The following is a 20,106-nucleotide window of genomic DNA, read 5'->3' on the forward strand; positions in this document are numbered from 1 at the left end:
TTTTCAAATATATCGAGTAGAAGTCCACCTAAAGTAAGTAAATTCATGAATATAAAAGTAAGCAGTACATTATTTATTAGCTTATTATGATGGTTGTAGAGACCTTTGACATTAATTTTGACCTGGCCATCATTTTTAAATTGATTATGATGGTCAGACATAATTTCAATCATTATTTTACCTAAATATAATTTATATTCCTTTTGATGTTAGATATTAACATTTGTGACACATTATCACAGGTTGCACCCTCTGTTTTTATAATACCTGAAACCATGTGATAGAAATACATTTTTGTATTTTCAATCCGTATTTAGTCCGAGATTATCTTAAATAAAAAGCCGAGTTGATGCGATTATGATTTGACAAAGTATGAAAGATTAATGACATAGATGAAGGTACTAAAAACAAAACAAAAAAACAAACAAAAAAAAAACAAAAAAAAAAAAACAAAAAAAAAAAAACGTTACGTTCAAAATATATACACGGGAAAATGACATGTCAAGTATTTTCAATTTCCTATTCACGTCATCCAGTACCAATGCAACGCATGTTTGATTTAACTATACGGTGTTGGAGCGCAGTATCTCTAGACGATTCAGAGTTCATGTTCACAAATATATACCGAATACGGTATATATAATGGTGAGCCAGCACTTTATTTTGGTCTCACTCACATATATTACTAAGTACATAAACCGCGTAATACAGGTGACTTGCATTCATTGCAAACAATCATTTCTTTAAAAACCCTTTTCACATTTTAAAATAAGTTTTCGGAGAATGCTACCAAATTGGCGGATATTTTCCTGTAGAGCTCTTTCATCGGCAGCTAGCGTCGCTTTGGCATCGATTACAACAATTGGTTTGTGTACCTATTGACGGAATGGGACATTGTTACTGATTAAACAATGGAAGCTGTGCGTTAAAATGAATAATGTTAAAAGGATATGAGGTAAAAGATGAGAATTTCAAGGAATGTTTATATATAACTAATGACTTTTTTTTCAATTTATAAACATTACAACAATTTGACTTTACACCAAGCAAGGATTTCTGCAACGAGTTTAACATGTAGGAACGTTATAAGGCATACTTCACGTAATTATCAATTACACTATTTCAATAACTGAGTTTTACTGTATGCAATTTGAAAAGAAGTAGTGCGGTAGACAATATCAATGGTTCTTCCTGGGTTTGAGCGATTATATATATTTTTTTTTCAATCGAACGATACTAAATATTTATTCTCAAATATTTTAAAATAAAAAAAACTGGCATACAATATGCAATTTATCAATTTAAAAACATAAATCTATATTGTTGTCCTCTATGTATTATTATTGTTTTGTGTTTTTGTCAAAACCTAAGCTTCACATTGACCACTTTCTTTATATCTTTGCATATCTAATTTGTTAATATTTTTGTAAATATTGCATATTTAGTGTTATTGCAGAAAGAAAAATGGAATTGAAATTGTTTATAAAAACTGTGTAGTTACCTTTGTTTTATACACTTGAATGTAAATGTTTTTCTCACATATCTGATCTATAGCAATATAATTCTCATGCAACAGACGTAGATAATCGGCAAGTTCTTTGCACAGAGCCGCAACAACATTGACTGACAAGCAACTGTCATCATCAAGAATTTCTTGAATACTACGTTTCGTCCCGACTGGTACAAGTTCACTTATCATCCGCACAGATCTGCTAAATTTCTGATATTCTAAAATGGCGGTGCCAATTTCTGAAAAAAATTACACGTTGTATTGATCTATACATTATTTGTGCCGGAAACTTCTGTAAATCACGTCATCTATACAATAATTATATGTTTACTGGTTCTTTGCATTTCAAACAGTTTGAACAACAGTCTATGTTGTTCTCCTTAGATCAGATTAAATGGTCACAGTCCTACATCCTACGTCGCTCCTTGTCAGCTGTTTAAACCGTTCACCTTTATATTGCATATTGTCTTGATATTACGTAGCATATATGTAAGTTAAAAAATTCGTCCCAGAAAATAACAATAAAAGAATTATAGAAGTGAATCTGATTGCAAGTTAGTATTTACCTTTCTGGACCGCTGTTCGACTCTGCTCATCAAGACTTGGATTGAAACTCTAAAATACAAAGTGAAGCACTGATTTCAAATAATACTATTGCCCAACTGCAAAAACATTATACCTTTAACGTCCATACTCCATATAACACTGCTATCACTATGAATAGTATTATATTTAAAGTCTAAAACTTCAATACTGATATAATGAATTACAATAATCATTTAATTATACATTAGTTTGAGAAAATGATCGGTGGGAATTTAAAAAGGTCGCATACGACTAAAGTCGCTTAATACACGTGGTCGCATTGACAAGTGAGACTGCATTTAGTAATAGAAAGAGCATCGAAACACGAAGCTATCTGATTTGTTCGAGAGGGCATACCCCCCTGAGTGTTAATCAGATTGCCCAGTGTTTTGATGTTCTTTCTCTTTTGTATCATAGTAAAACATACAAAACACAATCCCTGTTGTCGCAATATGAAACCCCGGAAAACAGTTACCAATTAACGAGCATCTGAATATAATATTTCTGTCGCTTTTCCTTTCTCGGCCGAAAAAATAGTAAACCCCAGCAAAAATTAACCAATCAATGGGCATGCTCCGGTGTGCGGGTAACTATTACCTGTACTCCAGTTAACCCACTGTGCATGTATACCTATACGATTTAACTCGGACACATTTTCAACAGAAAGGTCCCCAAACTATGATACAAGTTACAGATATAGTAAATAACAGGTATATTTAATTAAAGATTTAACCAAATTCGTTCGACCTAGGTATCATATCAATAGATGTGTTTCTTTCGACATTATTATTTCATGTGCTGCAGCACACTTAATACCGTGTTTCGTTATATAATGTACGAGACGACTGAAAAAATTAATGATTAAACTGTTTTAATTTTGTGACACTTTTACCAACATAACTTATTAGCTTATTATCTCACAAATTCTTTATTGCTATTTTCAAATACCCATGCCGCTTTTGCGACTACGAAAACACGGTATTGCACAATCGTGTATATATTTTGATGTGACATCATTAACATTACATATAAAACATTGCGTTAAGACGCGCAAAATGTTAGCGTTACACTTTAGGCGCGTCAATGAAAAGTTTTCCTTTTTCACTTTAAACGGTCTGTATTTTAGGTATGTGATAAGATAGTATACTCGTGTATGTTCATTACTAATTTTATTGACTCGTTTAATAAAAATAATATTATACTCGCCAGAGGCTTTTCTATATGTTAGATACACAAATGGTACTGTGATTCAAACCAAAGTCTTTGTCCCCAATATTTAATAAATTTAAGACATAATAAATGACCATCATAACGAATTTCTTATATCATGAATAGATTATTAGAATCTTACATACATACGGGAACATTTAGCTCGAGGATACCTGTTTACGAGGCTTGGTTTCCGCTGAACAGTTGTAACTCGAAAGCAAAAAATTCCCTTTAGTTACGACAGTCGGTGTTTGATTATTTTTCGTGCTTACTTGATATAAATTATTATCTCGAAAAGAAAACAAAAAACAAAAAACAAAAGCTAATATTTCCATTTAGCCCTTTTCGGTGAGAAGCGGATGAACTTCAGACGGCAATATGACGTCATGCATAGAACGCAATTCATTCATGATACATGATTCTTGGGATACGTCATTTAGAACACGCGACTTGTCTTACACGGGTAGGGGTGTAAGACAAGAGTTTTTTTTTCTAGCACAAGTTTAAACAGTTGACAATCCTTTCTGATATGCAAGAAGTAAATTAAAAGACAAAAGTATAATTATGTCTTCAGGAAAGTAACCAATTGTTTTACCTTCTTCCCGATTATTGCTGTCACTGTATACAAGAACGGGTTAAGAGCAGAATTTATTGGTAAAATGAAAACGACTGACCATGCATAAACATCACTTGGAATCGGAAATCCGTTCAAGGCTAAAATACCTGAAACAAAGGAAAAGCTGTGCTTTTGACATTGTTATATTAGATTTAGCATCGCAGTTACTGTTTTTTAAGTTCTTATAAAAGAATATATAAATCATGTACAGGTATATATTTCGAAAAAAAAACTTGTACTTGAAAATTGAAAAGTCACATCCTAACGAATAAAAAGAAAAAAAAAATGCTTTTACAGAAGGTGCTACATATAAATCGTGCAATATCGTTGAAGTAAGACGTGTGTAATCCAGGTTAATTAATAAATTGTAAAGCAGACAATACAAACACATATACCATATGTATGCGAGATCTTACCCATCACACCTATCGGAAACCACACACAGGAAATCAGTTGTTGCAACGAGTATAAGATTTCTAGCAACTTTCAAGTCACGTCTTCTTGACATTTCTGTCTTCTTTATAGCTGAGGTTGATCGTCGAAGTTCTGTGAATATTGAGATTTGTCCTATAGCAACAAGAATGAAAGTACATAAATTCAGGCCGACAAAAATGGATACAGAATAAATCCACCCTGGAGGTTTATCTCGTGTTAAAGGCAATGCAATACAAACTCCTGTTCTAGAGTAGAATTCGTTTTGGAAGTGACTTGTGTAAAGAATTGGAATGACCGATAGGATGACGGAAATGAACCTAGCACAATCCACAAGAGATATAGGCTTTCATAGGTCCAAACCTCACTGTGCAAACGGAAAACTTGATCACTAAAAGTCTATCTAATGTTATCAAACAGAGAAAGAGGACACTGGCTTCAGATGAAATTGTAGATAAAACTCCGGCAGTAATACACCAATTACTGTTTCTCCATTGATCGTCCACAAATATATATCTGAAAAAGAAAAGGGAATAAATTATTTTAATATTTTTTTGTTTATTTATGTACCAATGTTCATCGTCTATTAATGTAAATAAATATTTTTTATTATTACCTATTTCCTTTAGCATGTACAGGTTATTGAAACAAATTCTATAAAAGTAATCTCATTCTGATGTGTGAGAAATAAACGTACATTTGTAAATAACAATTACGGAATTATTGACTTAATTTAACTGTTTAAATACTTCTTTGAAAAAAAAGATACCTCGATCAAATAATGTGTGAACAATATATAATTTATATCGACTCGTTTGTGTGATGAACGGTTTAAAATTTATTGTAATGAATATAGCATAAAGAAACATATGGCTTTATTTAATCGTAAAATGTATACATCTCCAACTATGAAGCCAAGGTAAAGTGAACTTGTACCATATGAGTCGCGTCATGACAAAACCAACATAATGGGTTTGCGACCAGCAAGGATCAAGACAAGTCTGCGCATCCGCGCAGTCTGATCAGGATCCATGCTGTTCACTATCACTTTCTTTACTTGTTATTGGGTTTGTAAGCGAACAACATGGATCCTGATCAGACTGCGCGGAATCGCAGACTGGTCTGGATCCATGCTGGTCGCAAACGCATTATGTTGGTTTTGTCGTGATGCGGCTCATATCTTCTTTTGTTTTGGTATAATTAATTCGGATATTTATAGAAATTGTATCTTAATGATAAATGATGATTAAAAAAACAACAATTCACTGCAACATGGCTCGGGAGTTATGTTAATATTTATTTAGGATAGAGTACATGTTGCTATTAAGAAAATTAATTTGACTTTGTTTTTTTTTAAATTAGTTAAAATGTTGTTTTTGAACGATGAAACAGTCAGTATTTGTTTCTGTAAATTGAAGGGTCTTTACCAACTGCCGTTACAGGCCGGACTATCTAGCTCGAGGCTCTGTCGAATTTCAACCGAGAACTAAATATTCCCGTGGGTAACGACAGCCGGTGTTTGATTCAATTTCTGGTTATTACAAATCAATGATACGTCGAAAAAAAATTGTAAAACCTTATATTTCCATTTAGCACTTTTTTTGTAATTTTGTTTGTTTGTTTGATAGGGGTTTACGTCACACCGAGACGGTATAGGTTATAGGGCGACGTTCCAGCTTTACTGGTGGAGGAAGACTTACGGAAAGCCGGTGGTTCTACTTAGGTGCCCTTCTGTGCATTATTGTAGGCACCTAAGTTGAACCACCGACGTTCCGTAAGCTAGCTGGATAGCTTCCACACATGAAAGAACCCAAAATCCCTGTCGGGATTCGAACCTTCTGCGGTGAGGAGGCAAGTGATCTGAAATCAAGGACCACTCGACCACGCTTTTTCTAATAGTAGCAAAGTATGAATTAAAACTTATCCATATCAGCACAATGGCGCCAATACAATTGATTGATATGGGTGCGTGAGAACATGGAGAATGAAGCTATATAAAACACGCAGGTTGTCTTACATGGGGTGTGTGACAGATATTTCTAGCACTGGTGTAAAAATAGATAAATTTATACATATCAGCACAATGACGTCATGCTAAAAAGGCCATTGATTGATAAAAGGAGCTTGAGAACGACGTCATATAAAACACACAGGCTTGCTAACATCGGGTGCATGACCGATTTTTCTAGCACCGGTGTAAACAGTAGATTATCCTGTCTGATATGCAAGAACGATAAATCAGCACTTGTTACTGAGTTGTTACTGAGGAAACAATCATAAATCAGTAGCTGTTTTTGTATAGTGAACCAATCATTTATAAATACCTGTTGCTATATTTAAAGTGAAACAGCAATTGCCATTATGAAGAGGTAAACGCTGATAAGAAATTTTGTAATTACAGGGTTAGATACAAATATGCCATTACATACATGTATATTTAGCCTCTCACGGTAGTATACGAGATCAATACTTTTTTTTGTATAGTGAGTTAGCCCTTTATTAATACCTGTTTCTATAGAGTGAATCAGCAACTGCTATCATGATGAGGTAAACACCCATCAGGAAATCTGCAACTGCTAGGTTTGTTACAAATATGCCATATCCTATTTTAAGCCTTTCACGATCGTACACTAGACGGTAGATAATTGACGATAGGTTCCCGAGCAATGAAGCTAGCCCAACTATCCAAAGGACAGCTTGAAGTACACAATTTCTCATCAGGTCTTCACATGAAGAAAATTCATTCTTCGATGGTTTGCAATCTTCTTCAGGAACATAATAAGGTCGGATACAGCAGAATTTAAATGCAGGTGTATGAAGCTCCCGAAGTGATTTTACGCCATTAAACATAAATTCTCCGAATTTTACAACTTTATTGCCTTCAAAGTTAATTTTATGAACTAGCGTATTGTTAAAGGCAAAATCTTCAATTTCCTCAATTCTGTTGTAAGAAATGTCGATACTGTCCAACTGCAAGCCAGAGAATGTAAGTGAACTAATCTTTTTCAGTTTTGTGCCGGAAATTTTTAAGTTTCGTACTGATTTCAAACCTTTAAAAGCGGTCGATGAAATTATTGTTAATTCTATATTTCTGTCCAGATTCAAATAGGTAAGATATCGAAGCTTGCTAAATACAAGATTAGGTAATCGCTGTATTTTATTGTTGCTTAGATCTAACGATAACAAATTTTTCAAGTCAAAGAAAGCCCTTTCATCAATATAATGAATACTACATGATGAAATATTTAGTCGTAACATGTAAGGAAATTTTAAATTGTGTTTAGGTATTTCCTTTACTTGTGGATTTATACTTAGATCAAGACTTCTAGCCTGTACACTCCATGATAAAATATCAGACATTGATATATTGGTTGCCTTACAATTGATAACATCACCGGTACAATTACATTTCTCTGGACATACAGAATTACAAAGTCGTTCATCATCACCATTTTTGCAATGAATGACATCATCACATACTTGTTCAAATGGTATACATTGCTTACTAGACAAACATCTGTACTTCCCAGCACATGGTACGATTGTAGCCTCTGAAACAGACATGTTAAGAAAAAATATTTTTACACGAGTTTTAAAACAAATAGTCATCAAAGACTACACTACCGCTGTTACCATGGTTATATATCATAGTTTCTTGGTTTTCTTTAGTTGTTAAATTTATGATATGGTCAGGCATTACCGATGTAATCATTTAATAAAGCTAAATTTGAAATATAAATTGAAGTGGGCGGAGTCAAAACTCATATTTATTTTATGGTACTTCTTTGGCCATTTTGTTTGAAAAAATCTGATTAATAAAAAACATTTTTTTTTATTGAATTTTGCTTTGAAAACTTGCATAAATTATAGAAAATGGTCTAACAATGAAAAATGTTCGAACACCAACATATCTTTTTCTGTCATTAACCCTGTGCAGACGTTTTAAAGTGTTGTTTACGTGACGTCACAATGTAGTGCCAAACAGCGCATGCACGAACAGTCAATGCAAGACTGTTATTTCAATGACGCAAACTGAATAAATTTAACATGTTTTCATCATAAATACATGAAATAAAATAAACACACAACATTTTATGTGCATTGAAACCGCGTCGCGCATCTATGAATACATGAATATATTACTGCGCGCTGTACACATGCAATTGCATAGCAAGCAAGGGGACTCGTAACCATTTTTCATTGATGATGAAATTAAATAAAAGGTTATTTTTTCGCTTTTCGTGACCTATAGTATATATTTTCACTAATACTCGACTCGTAAAAAAGAGGCATTTTGTCATGTTTCGTGACAATATATTCCATTTTTCACTTCAACGAAAAAATATCCGCTTAATATTTAAAATCAACGAAACAAACACCTTTCTTTCAAAATCTAAAACGGTGTAATATTTTATATAATTTACCTAATATGTGTAGGCAAACGAGTCAAGCTGAAAACGCTGTTACCTGTACATATTTCAGGAAATCGTCTGAATCCAATCGAAAAAAGAGAACTCCATTTGCTGATGTGTATATCTTTAACAAATTTGTATCTGTTATCTTTGTAAAGTGAAGAACTAAAATCTTTTATCAACCGATAGATTGAAAACGCTGGCTCTGAAATATTGGACAATGCTAAGCTAGCGACAACTGATGATTCAATACTGTTTTCCAAAACAATAATTGCTCTTTTTTCTGGCTTGGAAAACTGCAGTTTTTTAAGAACGTCTCTCGCCATGGTTTTAAAATCGCATCCAGTCTTCTTAGTTTTCTGTTCTCCGTTAACACGCTCTATGTTTATTTCCAATAGCCTGTAATCTATGTCAAACTTCATTTCTCTATGCAGAATCTTAAAATAAAACAATCTTACGATGTTATTGTTACTGTTTGCGAAAAATTGTTTAGCTAAATGCGTTGCTGCTTCTCTGCTCTCAGAGTCATCATTTTCCACAAATATGATTACTTCTCTATCCGAGTCTTCACAAGCTGAAATTAGAATTAAAATCTGCACTGTATTTCGGTCATAAAGATATTTTTCTTTTGTAATCTTGATCTAAGAGCTTTTTTCTCATCAGCCATTAAGCCCTTGCTTAAAAATTAACAATGTTGCAATTTGACAAAAACATCATAACAAAGACTCTTAGCTAGTTACACATACACTTGAACTAAATAATTTGCTGATTTTTTTCTGATACTGTGTACGACGATTTTGAGAATAGAAGAGTCAGATCTATTCTTTTACAATTAGTATTATTATCTAAGCAACAATTTATCGAATGATGCACAATGTCTAAATTAAGCATAAAATTAAAAACCTTCAATATCTAATTCAACTCCGATATTAATTTGTCAACAGTATTTTTCATGAAACAGAAATAAAAGTAAACTTAAAACTTAAGAATGTCACATTTGATATGCATGTAATAACTAATAATACTAATTGAGATCACATATTAAATTTACTTTCTGAAGGCATTTGAAATTAACACAGATTCACGAAAAATCGTGTCAATTTTTACCCCCCGGCCGGACGATTCATTACAAACTTCACTTTTTGTACTTCTGAATTATTTTTGCTGCCAAAATATGACCCTCACTACAAGCTCTGGAATTTTCTATTTCTTGTTTCAATAGGTCTAAGTGTTTGAATGCGTAGTTCTTAAATACACATTGTCAACATTGTATACATACATGCACATGATGTATGTTGTTGTGTGTAGTAAATCGTGGGATCTGTCCTGCTTTAAGTATTTATTAAGTTGTTGCCCTCTGCATATATATCAATACAATTTAAACAAGCAAGTCGATTTGTTTTAATCACTTCATATTGTAGACTGAAAATTTAGGTGTGTTTTCAAACAATTCGCCTGCTAATTGATGAAGACGGACTTATGCCATAATTCAAGTTAGAGTAGCAAATTAATGTTTAAAGTTAAGATAGTCATGAAAGAAGTATTTGCTTGAGTTTTTAAGTTATTGGTCGGAAACTGTCATGATACTAAAAGCCATTGTTTTACATACAAGATTAATATGACCTTGACCTTTGATGCCATGACCCCGATCAATAAGGTTAATGAACTAGCCAGAACAATGCACCTGTAAAATTTGAGAGCGAAAGGTCCACAGGTTGTTGAGTTATCGATCGATAACCGTATTTATAGACTAGATGAATGTGACCTCGACCTTTGTTTAATTGAATCTAAAATAATAAGATTTTTCTGAATTCAAAGACCCAGACGTTTGAGTTAAAAGAATCGAAAGGCTGTTGTGCTATTGGTGGTAAAATATTTTGTTGTAAAATACCCATATGACCTTTGACCAGTCACCCCGTAATCCTAAAATTCTAAATCCTAAAAAAAATGGCAGTTTCCATGGTAACCGTATATCTCAAAATTGTCAAAATAGCCAAACTGTGTTATAATAATGTATAAAATAGCTTATTACACTCACAATAAACATAATTTTATACAAAGCTTGCTTTATCTTAGGGTTCTGTATAAAACAAACGATAATTGGAACATATTCCTTAAAAAAATAAGTTTTTATGTTTTTTAACTAAACAAAAAATGAGAAAAATAAACATGAATTCTGTAAAAAATTAAAGCTATCAAGAAATGTCTTTCATAGAATTTTCTACATTATTGATATATCACGTAACATTTGATGGTGGATTCAAAAATATAAATAAAATATATATGTTGACGTGTTAGTTTTTTGTAAACGGGCAGTTTCAATAATTACCGCATATGCCAACTGTCAAAATTACCACGGCCGCTTTCTTAAGAAATATCAGTGTTATACTAAATGTATTGTCAAATATACAACAAAAACATGTTGTAATAAAAATTTCTTTTTCTTTTGATGTTATATTAAGTAAATGATACTGAATATCTTTTTAAAACATATCTAGGGCCATATTATATTTTTCACTCGACTAACATTCTCGAACAGTAAGCAAGTATTCAGAAATTTACAAAGAAAATAATGAAATTCGGAACATTTCTTAGATATTAATTTTGTTTTTTATTCAACACTTTTAAAATAAATCATTTTAAACTTCTTTGCCCAGTTGTCTGCCAGTAATCAAGTCGCGGCGCACTTTCGTCACTATACCACAAGTGGGTGGGGTAACGCGCGCAGAATTATCATCAATGCTGTCGTACTAATGCTTGGAGAAATCTTTTATGTGATGTTGTCTAAACGACCTCTTATTCTTTTGAACCGATCTCCTTTTGAACATTTAGAAATATCTATTCTGTATTATTTACTCATTATTTGCTTATAGCCGAAATTTAAACACTTATCCGAATACTATTCAACTTGACCTTCATTTGAAGAGTAATTAACCGTGATTATCTTTCGTGGAAGCGCATAACGATGCGCACAGAAAACTACCGAAAACGTCTTTAATTGTGAAGGAACCTAAGCGTCTTCTGTTTGGGTAAAAATTATTGATAAAATTGCAAAGTTGGGAATTAAAAAAGCTGGTATAAGTTAAGATCTTTAGGAAAACTACATGATTTTAAAGATAATTTGATTGGGAAGAGGCCTTTTACATACATCTGTTGAATAAAGTAAAAACTAAGGCTGTGAAATATAAAACGTTCCATTTGAAGACAAAAAAAACAACAACACTAAAATATGTAGATAGTTAAATAATATTCAATCTGTAAGTATTATAGAATCAATGTTTTTTCTTTTAACCTTTTTTGCCAAGCATAACAAGTGTTTTTTGTATAAACCATAATACACCACCGGTCACAGTGGTGTTGTAGTTTGTTCATCAAATGCTGTAAACCATTTGCAAAAAACAATAGGAATGTCTGTGATTCGTCGGCAGTAAATGTATCTATAGTGTCTGCCTGATTACTCATAGCATAAACAAAAAAATAAAAAAAAACAGAAATTATAGAGTTGATAATGGCTCTCCCTGCTTCATACTAAATGATGTCGAAATAATTAGATAAACAGCCACTTTCTTTGACACATGATTTTACTTGCTCATACACCTTAAGCCATATACTATTTCTATATACGGGGTCAAACGCCTTTTTAAAATCGACAATAACTATTTACCTATTCACTTCCTGTTTGCAGACTTAGTTAAATTTTTAACATTAATGGTCAATTGTAGGAAATTTTCGTTAGAGTTTTCTCAGCAACTACTTATCAAGGCCTTTTGATATTTGGTATACAGTATCAAAACATGGTCTCTTATCGTGGAATTTGATTTCGGGTCTGTCGCTCATTGACTTCCTGTTTGGCGACTTAGTTAAATTTTCAACATTAATGGTCAATAGTATGAAATGTTCGTAACAGTTTTCTCAGCAACTACTTATCACAGCCTTTTGATATTTAATATACAGCATTACCATGTAGTCCCATACCTTGGGTTGGGATTTCATGTCTGTTGCTTTTCCACTCCCTGTTTGCCGACTTAGTTAAATTTTCGACATTAATGGTCAATGGTAGAACATTTTCGTAACAGTTTTCTCAGCAACTACTTATCACAGTCTTTTAATATTTGATATACAGCATTACAATGTAGTTCCATACCGTGGGATTGGATTTCAGGTCTGTTGCGTTTTCAATTCCTGTTTGCCGACTTAGTTAAATTTTCGACATTAATGGTCAATGGTAGGAAATTTTCGTAACAGTTTTCTCAGCAACTACTTATCCCAGTATTTTGATATTTGGTATACAGCATCAACACATAGTCCCATATTGTGGGATACGATTTCAGGTCTACAGCTCATCCACTACCTGTTTGTCGACTAAGTTAGATTTATGGCATTAATTGTCAATGGTAGGAAATTTTCGTAACAACTTACGCAGCAACTACTAATTACAGCCTTTTGATATTTGGTATACATCATTAACACATGGTCCCATACCGTGGGATTTTATTTCAGATCTGTAGCTCATCCACTTCTTGTTTGCCGACTTAGTTAAATTTTGACATAATTAATGATCAATAGTAAGAAATTTTTTAACAGTTTTCACAGCAACTTCTTACCACAGCCTCTTGATATGTGGTTCACAGCATTGACATGTGGTCCCATATTGTATGATTCTATTTCAGGTCTGATGCTCACCCATCTAGGGCCATATTATATTTTTCACTCGACTAACATTCTCGAACAGTAAGCAAGTATTCAGAAATTTACAAAGAAAATAATGAAATTCGGAACATTTCTTAGATATTAATTTTGTTTTTTATTCAACACTTTTAAAATAAATCATTTTAAACTTCTTTGCCCAGTTGTCTGCCAGTAATCAAGTCGCGGCGTACTTTCGTCACTATACCACAAGTGGGTGGGGTAACGCGCGCAGAATTATCATCAATGCTGTCGTACTAATGCTTGGAGAAATCTTTTATGTGATGTTGTCTAAACGACCTCTTATTCTTTTGAACCGATCTCCTTTTGAACATTTAGAAATATCTATTCTGTATTATTTACTCATTATTTGCTTATAGCCGAAATTTAAACACTTATCCGAATACTATTCAACTTGACCTTCATTTGAAGAGTAATTAACCGTGATTATCTTTCGTGGAAGCGCATAACGATGCGCACAGAAAACTACCGAAAACGTCTTTAATTGTGAAGGAACCTAAGCGTCTTCTGTTTGGGTAAAAATTATTGATAAAATTGCAAAGTTGGGAATTAAAAAAAGCTGGTATAAGTTAAGATCTTTAGGAAAACTATATGATTTTAAAGATAATTTCGATTGGGAAGAGGCCTTTTACATACATCTGTTGAATAAAGTAAAAACTAAGGCTGTGAAAGATAAAACGTTCCATTTGAAGACAAAAAAAAAAACAACTAAAATATGTAAATAATTAAATAATATTCAATCTGTAAGTATTATAGAATCAATGTTTTTTCTTTTAACATTTTTTTTGCCAAGCATAACAAGTGTTTTTTGTATAAACCATAATACACTACCGGGCACAGTGGTGTTGTAGTTTGTTCATAAAATGCTGTAAACCATTTGCAAAAAAACAATAGGAATGTCTGTGATTCGTCGGCAGTAAATCTATCTATAGTGTCTGCCTGATTACGCATAGCATAAAGAAACAAACCAAAAATACCCCAAGAAATTATAGAGATGATAATGGCTCTCCCTGCTTCATACTAAATGATGTCGAAATAATTAGATAAACAGCCACTTTCTTTGACACATGATTTTACTTGCTCATACACCTTAAGCCATATACTATTTCTATATACGGGGTCAAACGCCTTTTTAAAATCGACAATAACTATTTACCTATTCACTTCCTGTTTGCAGACTTAGTTAAATTTTTAACATTAATGGTCAATTGTAGGAAATTTTCGTTAGAGTTTTCTCAGCAACTACTTATCAAGGCCTTTTGATATTTGGTATACAGTATCAAAAACATGGTCTCTTATCGTGGAATTTGATTTCGGGTCTGTCGCTCATTGACTTCCTGATTGGCGACTTAGTTAAATTTTCAACATTAATGGTCAATAGTATGAAATGTTCGTAACAGTTTTCTCAGCAACTACTTATCACAGCCTTTTGATATTTAATATACAGCATTACCATGTAGTCCCATACCTTGGGTTGGGATTTCATGTCTGTTGCTTTTCCACTCCCTGTTTGCCGACTTAGTTAAATTTTCGACATTAATGGTCAATGGTAGAACATTTTCGTAACAGTTTTCTCAGCAACTACTTATCACAGTCTTTTAATATTTGATATACAGCATTACAATGTAGTTCCATACCGTGGGGTTGGATTTCAGGTATGTTGCTTTCCTCCTTCCTATTTGCCGACTTAGTTAAATTTTCGACATTAATGGTCAATGGTAGGAAATTTTCGTAACAGTTTTCTCAGCAACTACTTATCACAGTCTTTTGATATTTGGTATACAGCATGAACACATAGTCCCATACCGTAGGATAAGATTTCAGGTCTGCAGTTCATCCACTACTTGTTTGCCGACTAAGTTAGATTTATGGCATTAATGGTCAATGGTAGGAAACTTTCGTAACAACTTACGCAGCAACTACTAATTACAGTCTTTTGATATTTGGTATACATCATTAACACATAGTCCCATACCGTGGGATTTTATTTCAGATCTGTAGCTCATCCACTTCCTGTTTGCCGACTTAGTTAAATTTTGACATAATTAATGATCAATAGTAAGAAATTTTGTAACAGTTTTCACAGCAACTTCTTACCACAGCCTCTTGATATGTGGTTCACAGCATTGACATGTGGTCCCATATTGTATGATTCTATTTCAGGTCTGATGCTCACCCACTTGCGGTTTACCGACTAAGTTAAATTTTCAACATGTATGGTCAGTGGTAGAAACATTTTAAATAGCCTCATGATATTTTGTATACATATGCAACCCGGCCTTTTCTGTATTTGGCCCATTTTCCTTTTATGATATCTGTTCCTTTCATTCAGAAAATGAAATGTATTTTTCAAGAAATACATTCATGACTGACAGATGAATACGTAATTCGTGCGAACCGGCCACACCTCTAATAATTTTGGTTCCCTTTTCCAAATGCAAAATTATACAAAGCTAAGATCGGAACCAACGTCAAAATAGTCCGCCACTTCCATATATGGTACCGTATTTGTCACTAACATAATACGGAAAACATTAGGGAAAACATTTATAGGTATATAATAAAAACATAGAGTTAGTGAGCGTTACATTATATGTGCGTCCATGAAAAATTACACATTTTAACTGCAAACCAATCTTATTATGGTTATGTGATAAATATAATATTAATTTCGTGAAGATCCAGTAATGAATTCATTGAACTCCTTGAATAAAAATTTCTATTCGCGCCAGAGGCTCGCATATGAAGATTTTATTTAACAAGTTCAATAAATGGGCTGATGTGTAAGTGAACAATTGGCTACTCTATATGTATGACAAAGGGCTAATATGTTGGTATGACAACTGGCTAATCTGTAGTGATGATATTGGGATAATCTGTAGATATGACAATGGGACAATATGTATGTATGACAATGGGATAATTTGTAGATATGACAATGAGATAATCTGTAGATATGACAATGGGACAATATGTATTTATGACAATGTGATAATACGTATGTATGACAATGGGACAATATGTATGTATGACAATGGGATAATTTGTAGATATGACAATGGGATAATATGTATGTATGACAATGGGATAATTTGTAGATATGACAATGGGATAATATGTATATATGACAATGAGATAATCTGTAGATATGACAATGAGATAATCTGTAGATATGACAATGGGACAATATGTATGTATGACAATGGGATAATTTGTAGATATGACAATGGGATAATATGTATATATGACAATGAGATAATCTGTAGATATGACAATGGGATAATATGTATGTATGGCAATGGGATAATATGTATGTATGGCAATGAGATAATCTGTAGATATAACAATGAGATAATCTGTAGATATAACAATGGGATAATCTAAAGGCTTCACAATTGGATAGTCTGTATGTGTGACAATTGGCTAATCTTTAGGTGTGGCAATGAACTAATCTGTAGATATATAAATGGGATAATCTGTAGGTATGGCAATGGGATAATCTATATGTATTGCAATTAGCTTATATGTAGGTATGGCAAAATGGCTTGCAACATTTACTGTAGCTGATTATGTTGTATTCAACATAGTTATCCGTAGATTGGGCCCGGGCGGTCATTGTAAGCGACATTCTAACTGATAGAATGAAAAAATAATCTATATATAATTACCCGATTATTAACATAGCAATCCACGACTGGAATACTGTAAAATTGACATTTTTGAACGAAAAAAAATCAAAAGAACGAGTTAATTAGATTATAGATTTTAATAACTTACTACAGTCCTGTTCATCTTCTCCTCCAGGACATTCATTTTGTCCGTCACAAAGAAATCGTTGTTCAATACAATAACTTCCTGGACATTTGACTGTATTTGCTGGACAAGTGAAATTTTCTGAAAATCAAATGCTTTTTCAATGACTCGGACAATATAGAGCGATTCATTGTAAATTACTAAAATATATATCATTTTCTTCAGTGGTGAATGACTGAGAATGATTTGTGATGTCACTCTGTTTTACTTTTTAAGTAGAATAAAATAATAAAGAATTCGAGACATAAGCCATGTAGCATCATACTAGCATGTATGTTCATCGTTTGAGTAGCTATAGTCTCTCATGTTTAACAGTATTTTATACATGTAGTTATTTCAAATGAATAATCCAATTATATTCTTGGTTTGATACAAAACAGAATCGTTGTTCAATTTTCTTATTAGATGACGGCAAAAGAGATTACAACTTAATGAATATTAAATTGAATAAATAACCGCCATATGAACACATCTGCGGATGTTTTAAAATTCTTAATTTTACCAGTTCATATAAAATGTCGAATTCTGCTTAAGTCGCTGATAGGGGGCGTGGACGGTAATTTGCAATTGACAGTACCGTCCATGACCAGGCTTAATCAAACTGAGCGTGCAACATTTTCAATTTTGCCGTGTTGGGATTTCTTTAGGGATTCTTATTTATCTCTATTTTATTCATATACAACCGTTGTTTTTTATTTCCAGCAAAGGAGAAGCTGACATCATCAACAAAAAGTTGATAATTTATTGCAATATTATGGTGTTTATTATGAACATTATTATATTCAATATTAAATTAAAAAAAAGCAAAATTAAAAACATAGATTTTTTTTTCAAGTAAGCATTGACAGCTATATAAAACCGGTCAATATGTTTTCTTTCAATAGAGATTATACAACTGGTTAAATTGAGTTTGATTTACTTAACGCCAATTGTGTAATTTGTTTTGTGTTTTCCATTCATTTTTAAAAGCAACTTTTCTTTTATCCAGCACGCTCCCAGCCAGATGTTAGAATAAAAAATATTAAATAATAATATCTTAATACAGTATCAGTTATGTTAAAGAGAAATTCCATCGTTACTGAACTCTTAATTCATGTAATTCAAGAAGAAAAGTTTACCAAAATCTTCAATGAAACGCGATTCTTTTTGCTCAAGCTACTGCGTTACTTACATAACTGCCGATATAAATACTGTAATTGCTTTGAATGGAATTGTAAAAAAAATATTGTTTATTTTATTTTTCTGTTAGATAATTTAATTGATTTACTATGCTGAATATCGTTTGATATTTTATAAAACTTTTATCTTGATGACGTTTAAAGATTCGATACGTGTGTATCTTCCACGTGTCTTTTAGTTTTAATACCTTGGATTTATCACTTAGGTCATCTTTAATAATTTGCTTAAAATATTAATACATAGACAGATAGATAGGAAATGTATAAGCCGATTTATCACTAAAGGATAATAAGGAAGTAGATTGCTAAGACAAGAGCACACGATACGTATAAGAAGCTCATAAGCATTTGAATGGTCGTGGTGCTATGTAGTCTAGGTCATCTGGTACAGGTGTCTAGTTGTGACACCATAAAGCGATTTAATTTAAAAGTTATTGATTCGGTCAGGGTTGGTATGGCTATGGAATAGAATATTTCGCTCGTATACGGATGATACTTCCTAAAGGCGTTCTCTGGCAGATGTCAATATTAAATTTAAATTGAAACAAGATGAGTAAATCTTGTAATTATTTCTTTTAGAGTTTTTAGATATTATAATAGTCTACAACAGTCCAAGTTAAAAAATGCTTTGTTTCATTTGAAATTGTGTTAAAATATTAACAAATTGTAAAATGAAATATGTGTTAAGTATAGAGAAGAGTTTTAATTGTCACACAAGTGATTGAAAAATACCGGGTTCCGGAACGCCTGGAATCCGAGATAGTTAATGTGAATGCTGGTATAGCTCTGCTCATTTTCAACCTCACTTTAAATCAATATATTTTTATGATGTAATAAAAATCATTTATGTTACACCTCAAAAATGTAACCAATAAACTGTCAGCGTTTGCACCATGTGATGTTCTAATATCAATCATTCTTATATCTAATCTTATCAACTGAATCTCATTTTAATTTTAAGAGTCAAACCAGATTGTATTAAATATTAATGCATAGATAGATAGTTTCATTCTGGTAAAAAATACATGTCATAAAACAACTACAAATTCAATGTCAACATCAAGAGATACATGTAAACATGAAAGTGCATGTGTTGATGCCATATATTCAATACCAAGGATGACACAAAAAGAAGGCATAAGCCGACTTATTTCCATTGTGGTCCTTAGAATTGATCATATGACACCAGAAAGGCAAAATATTTACTAATTATTAAGTATTGCACAAAAATTATTCAATCACAATTTCTTTTATCAATTATTGCACATAACTATTTCCATCACAAAATTTATCACACATGTATTATAATCATAATTATTATGAAAGATATGTTCGACAATGACTAGGTACTACTAAAATATGCACTTAACATAAAAAATATATAAATAAAAACTAGGTAAGATGACTAGTTTAAAATGACTAAACAGATATTGATTGCATAAAATGTTCCTTAAGAGATTTTTTAAAATTATCACGACTTGTTATGAACCTAAGATGTGTTGGTAACCTGTTCCATTCCTGACAACCATTAAATACAAATGTTTTCTTACCGAAACCCTTAACTCTTGGAATAGAATAATTTGTTACTATCTCTAAATCGAGTGGAGTAAGAGTGTACCTCATTTGCAATTTGAAAATGCTCAT

At 32.4% G+C, this 20,106-nt stretch overlaps 1 protein-coding gene across 1 annotated transcript; it reads right to left on the reverse strand.

Moving 5' to 3' along the window:
- Positions 1 to 743: 743 nt before the first annotated feature.
- On the reverse strand, positions 744 to 18,096 carry LOC132732565 (G-protein coupled receptor GRL101-like). Its single transcript, XM_060719075.1, has 9 exons — positions 17,249 to 18,096; positions 8,820 to 9,338; positions 6,859 to 7,903; positions 4,678 to 4,868; positions 4,337 to 4,345; positions 3,900 to 4,027; positions 2,077 to 2,125; positions 1,502 to 1,749; positions 744 to 875 (listed from the first exon to the last, which is right to left on the reverse strand). Exons 2-9 carry the CDS (start codon positions 9,184 to 9,186, stop codon positions 744 to 746), a joined length of 2,169 nt encoding a protein of 722 aa, XP_060575058.1. The 5' UTR covers positions 9,187 to 9,338; positions 17,249 to 18,096.
- Positions 18,097 to 20,106: the final 2,010 nt, after the last annotated feature.

The sequence above is a fragment of the Ruditapes philippinarum genome, unplaced genomic scaffold (assembly GCF_026571515.1).
Source record: "Ruditapes philippinarum isolate M1 unplaced genomic scaffold, ASM2657151v2 ctg10829_1_1_1_1, whole genome shotgun sequence".
Lineage (NCBI taxonomy): Eukaryota > Metazoa > Mollusca > Bivalvia > Venerida > Veneridae > Ruditapes > Ruditapes philippinarum.

What these genes read in the sequence shown, in the direction of transcription:
- LOC132732565 (XM_060719075.1), bottom strand. Translation starts at nt 9,186, where the DNA reads ATGAAGTTTGACATAGATTACAGGCTATTGGAAATAAACATAGAGCGT. An exon ending in CAGCAATAATCGGGAAGAAG is followed by an intron (nt 2,126 to 3,899) that starts GTAAAACAATTG and finishes TTTGTATTTTAG; the next exon opens with AGTTTCAATCCAAGTCTTGA. An exon ending in TTCAAGTGTATAAAACAAAG is followed by an intron (nt 876 to 1,501) that starts GTAACTACACAG and finishes TTCCGTCAATAG; the next exon opens with GTACACAAACCAATTGTTGT.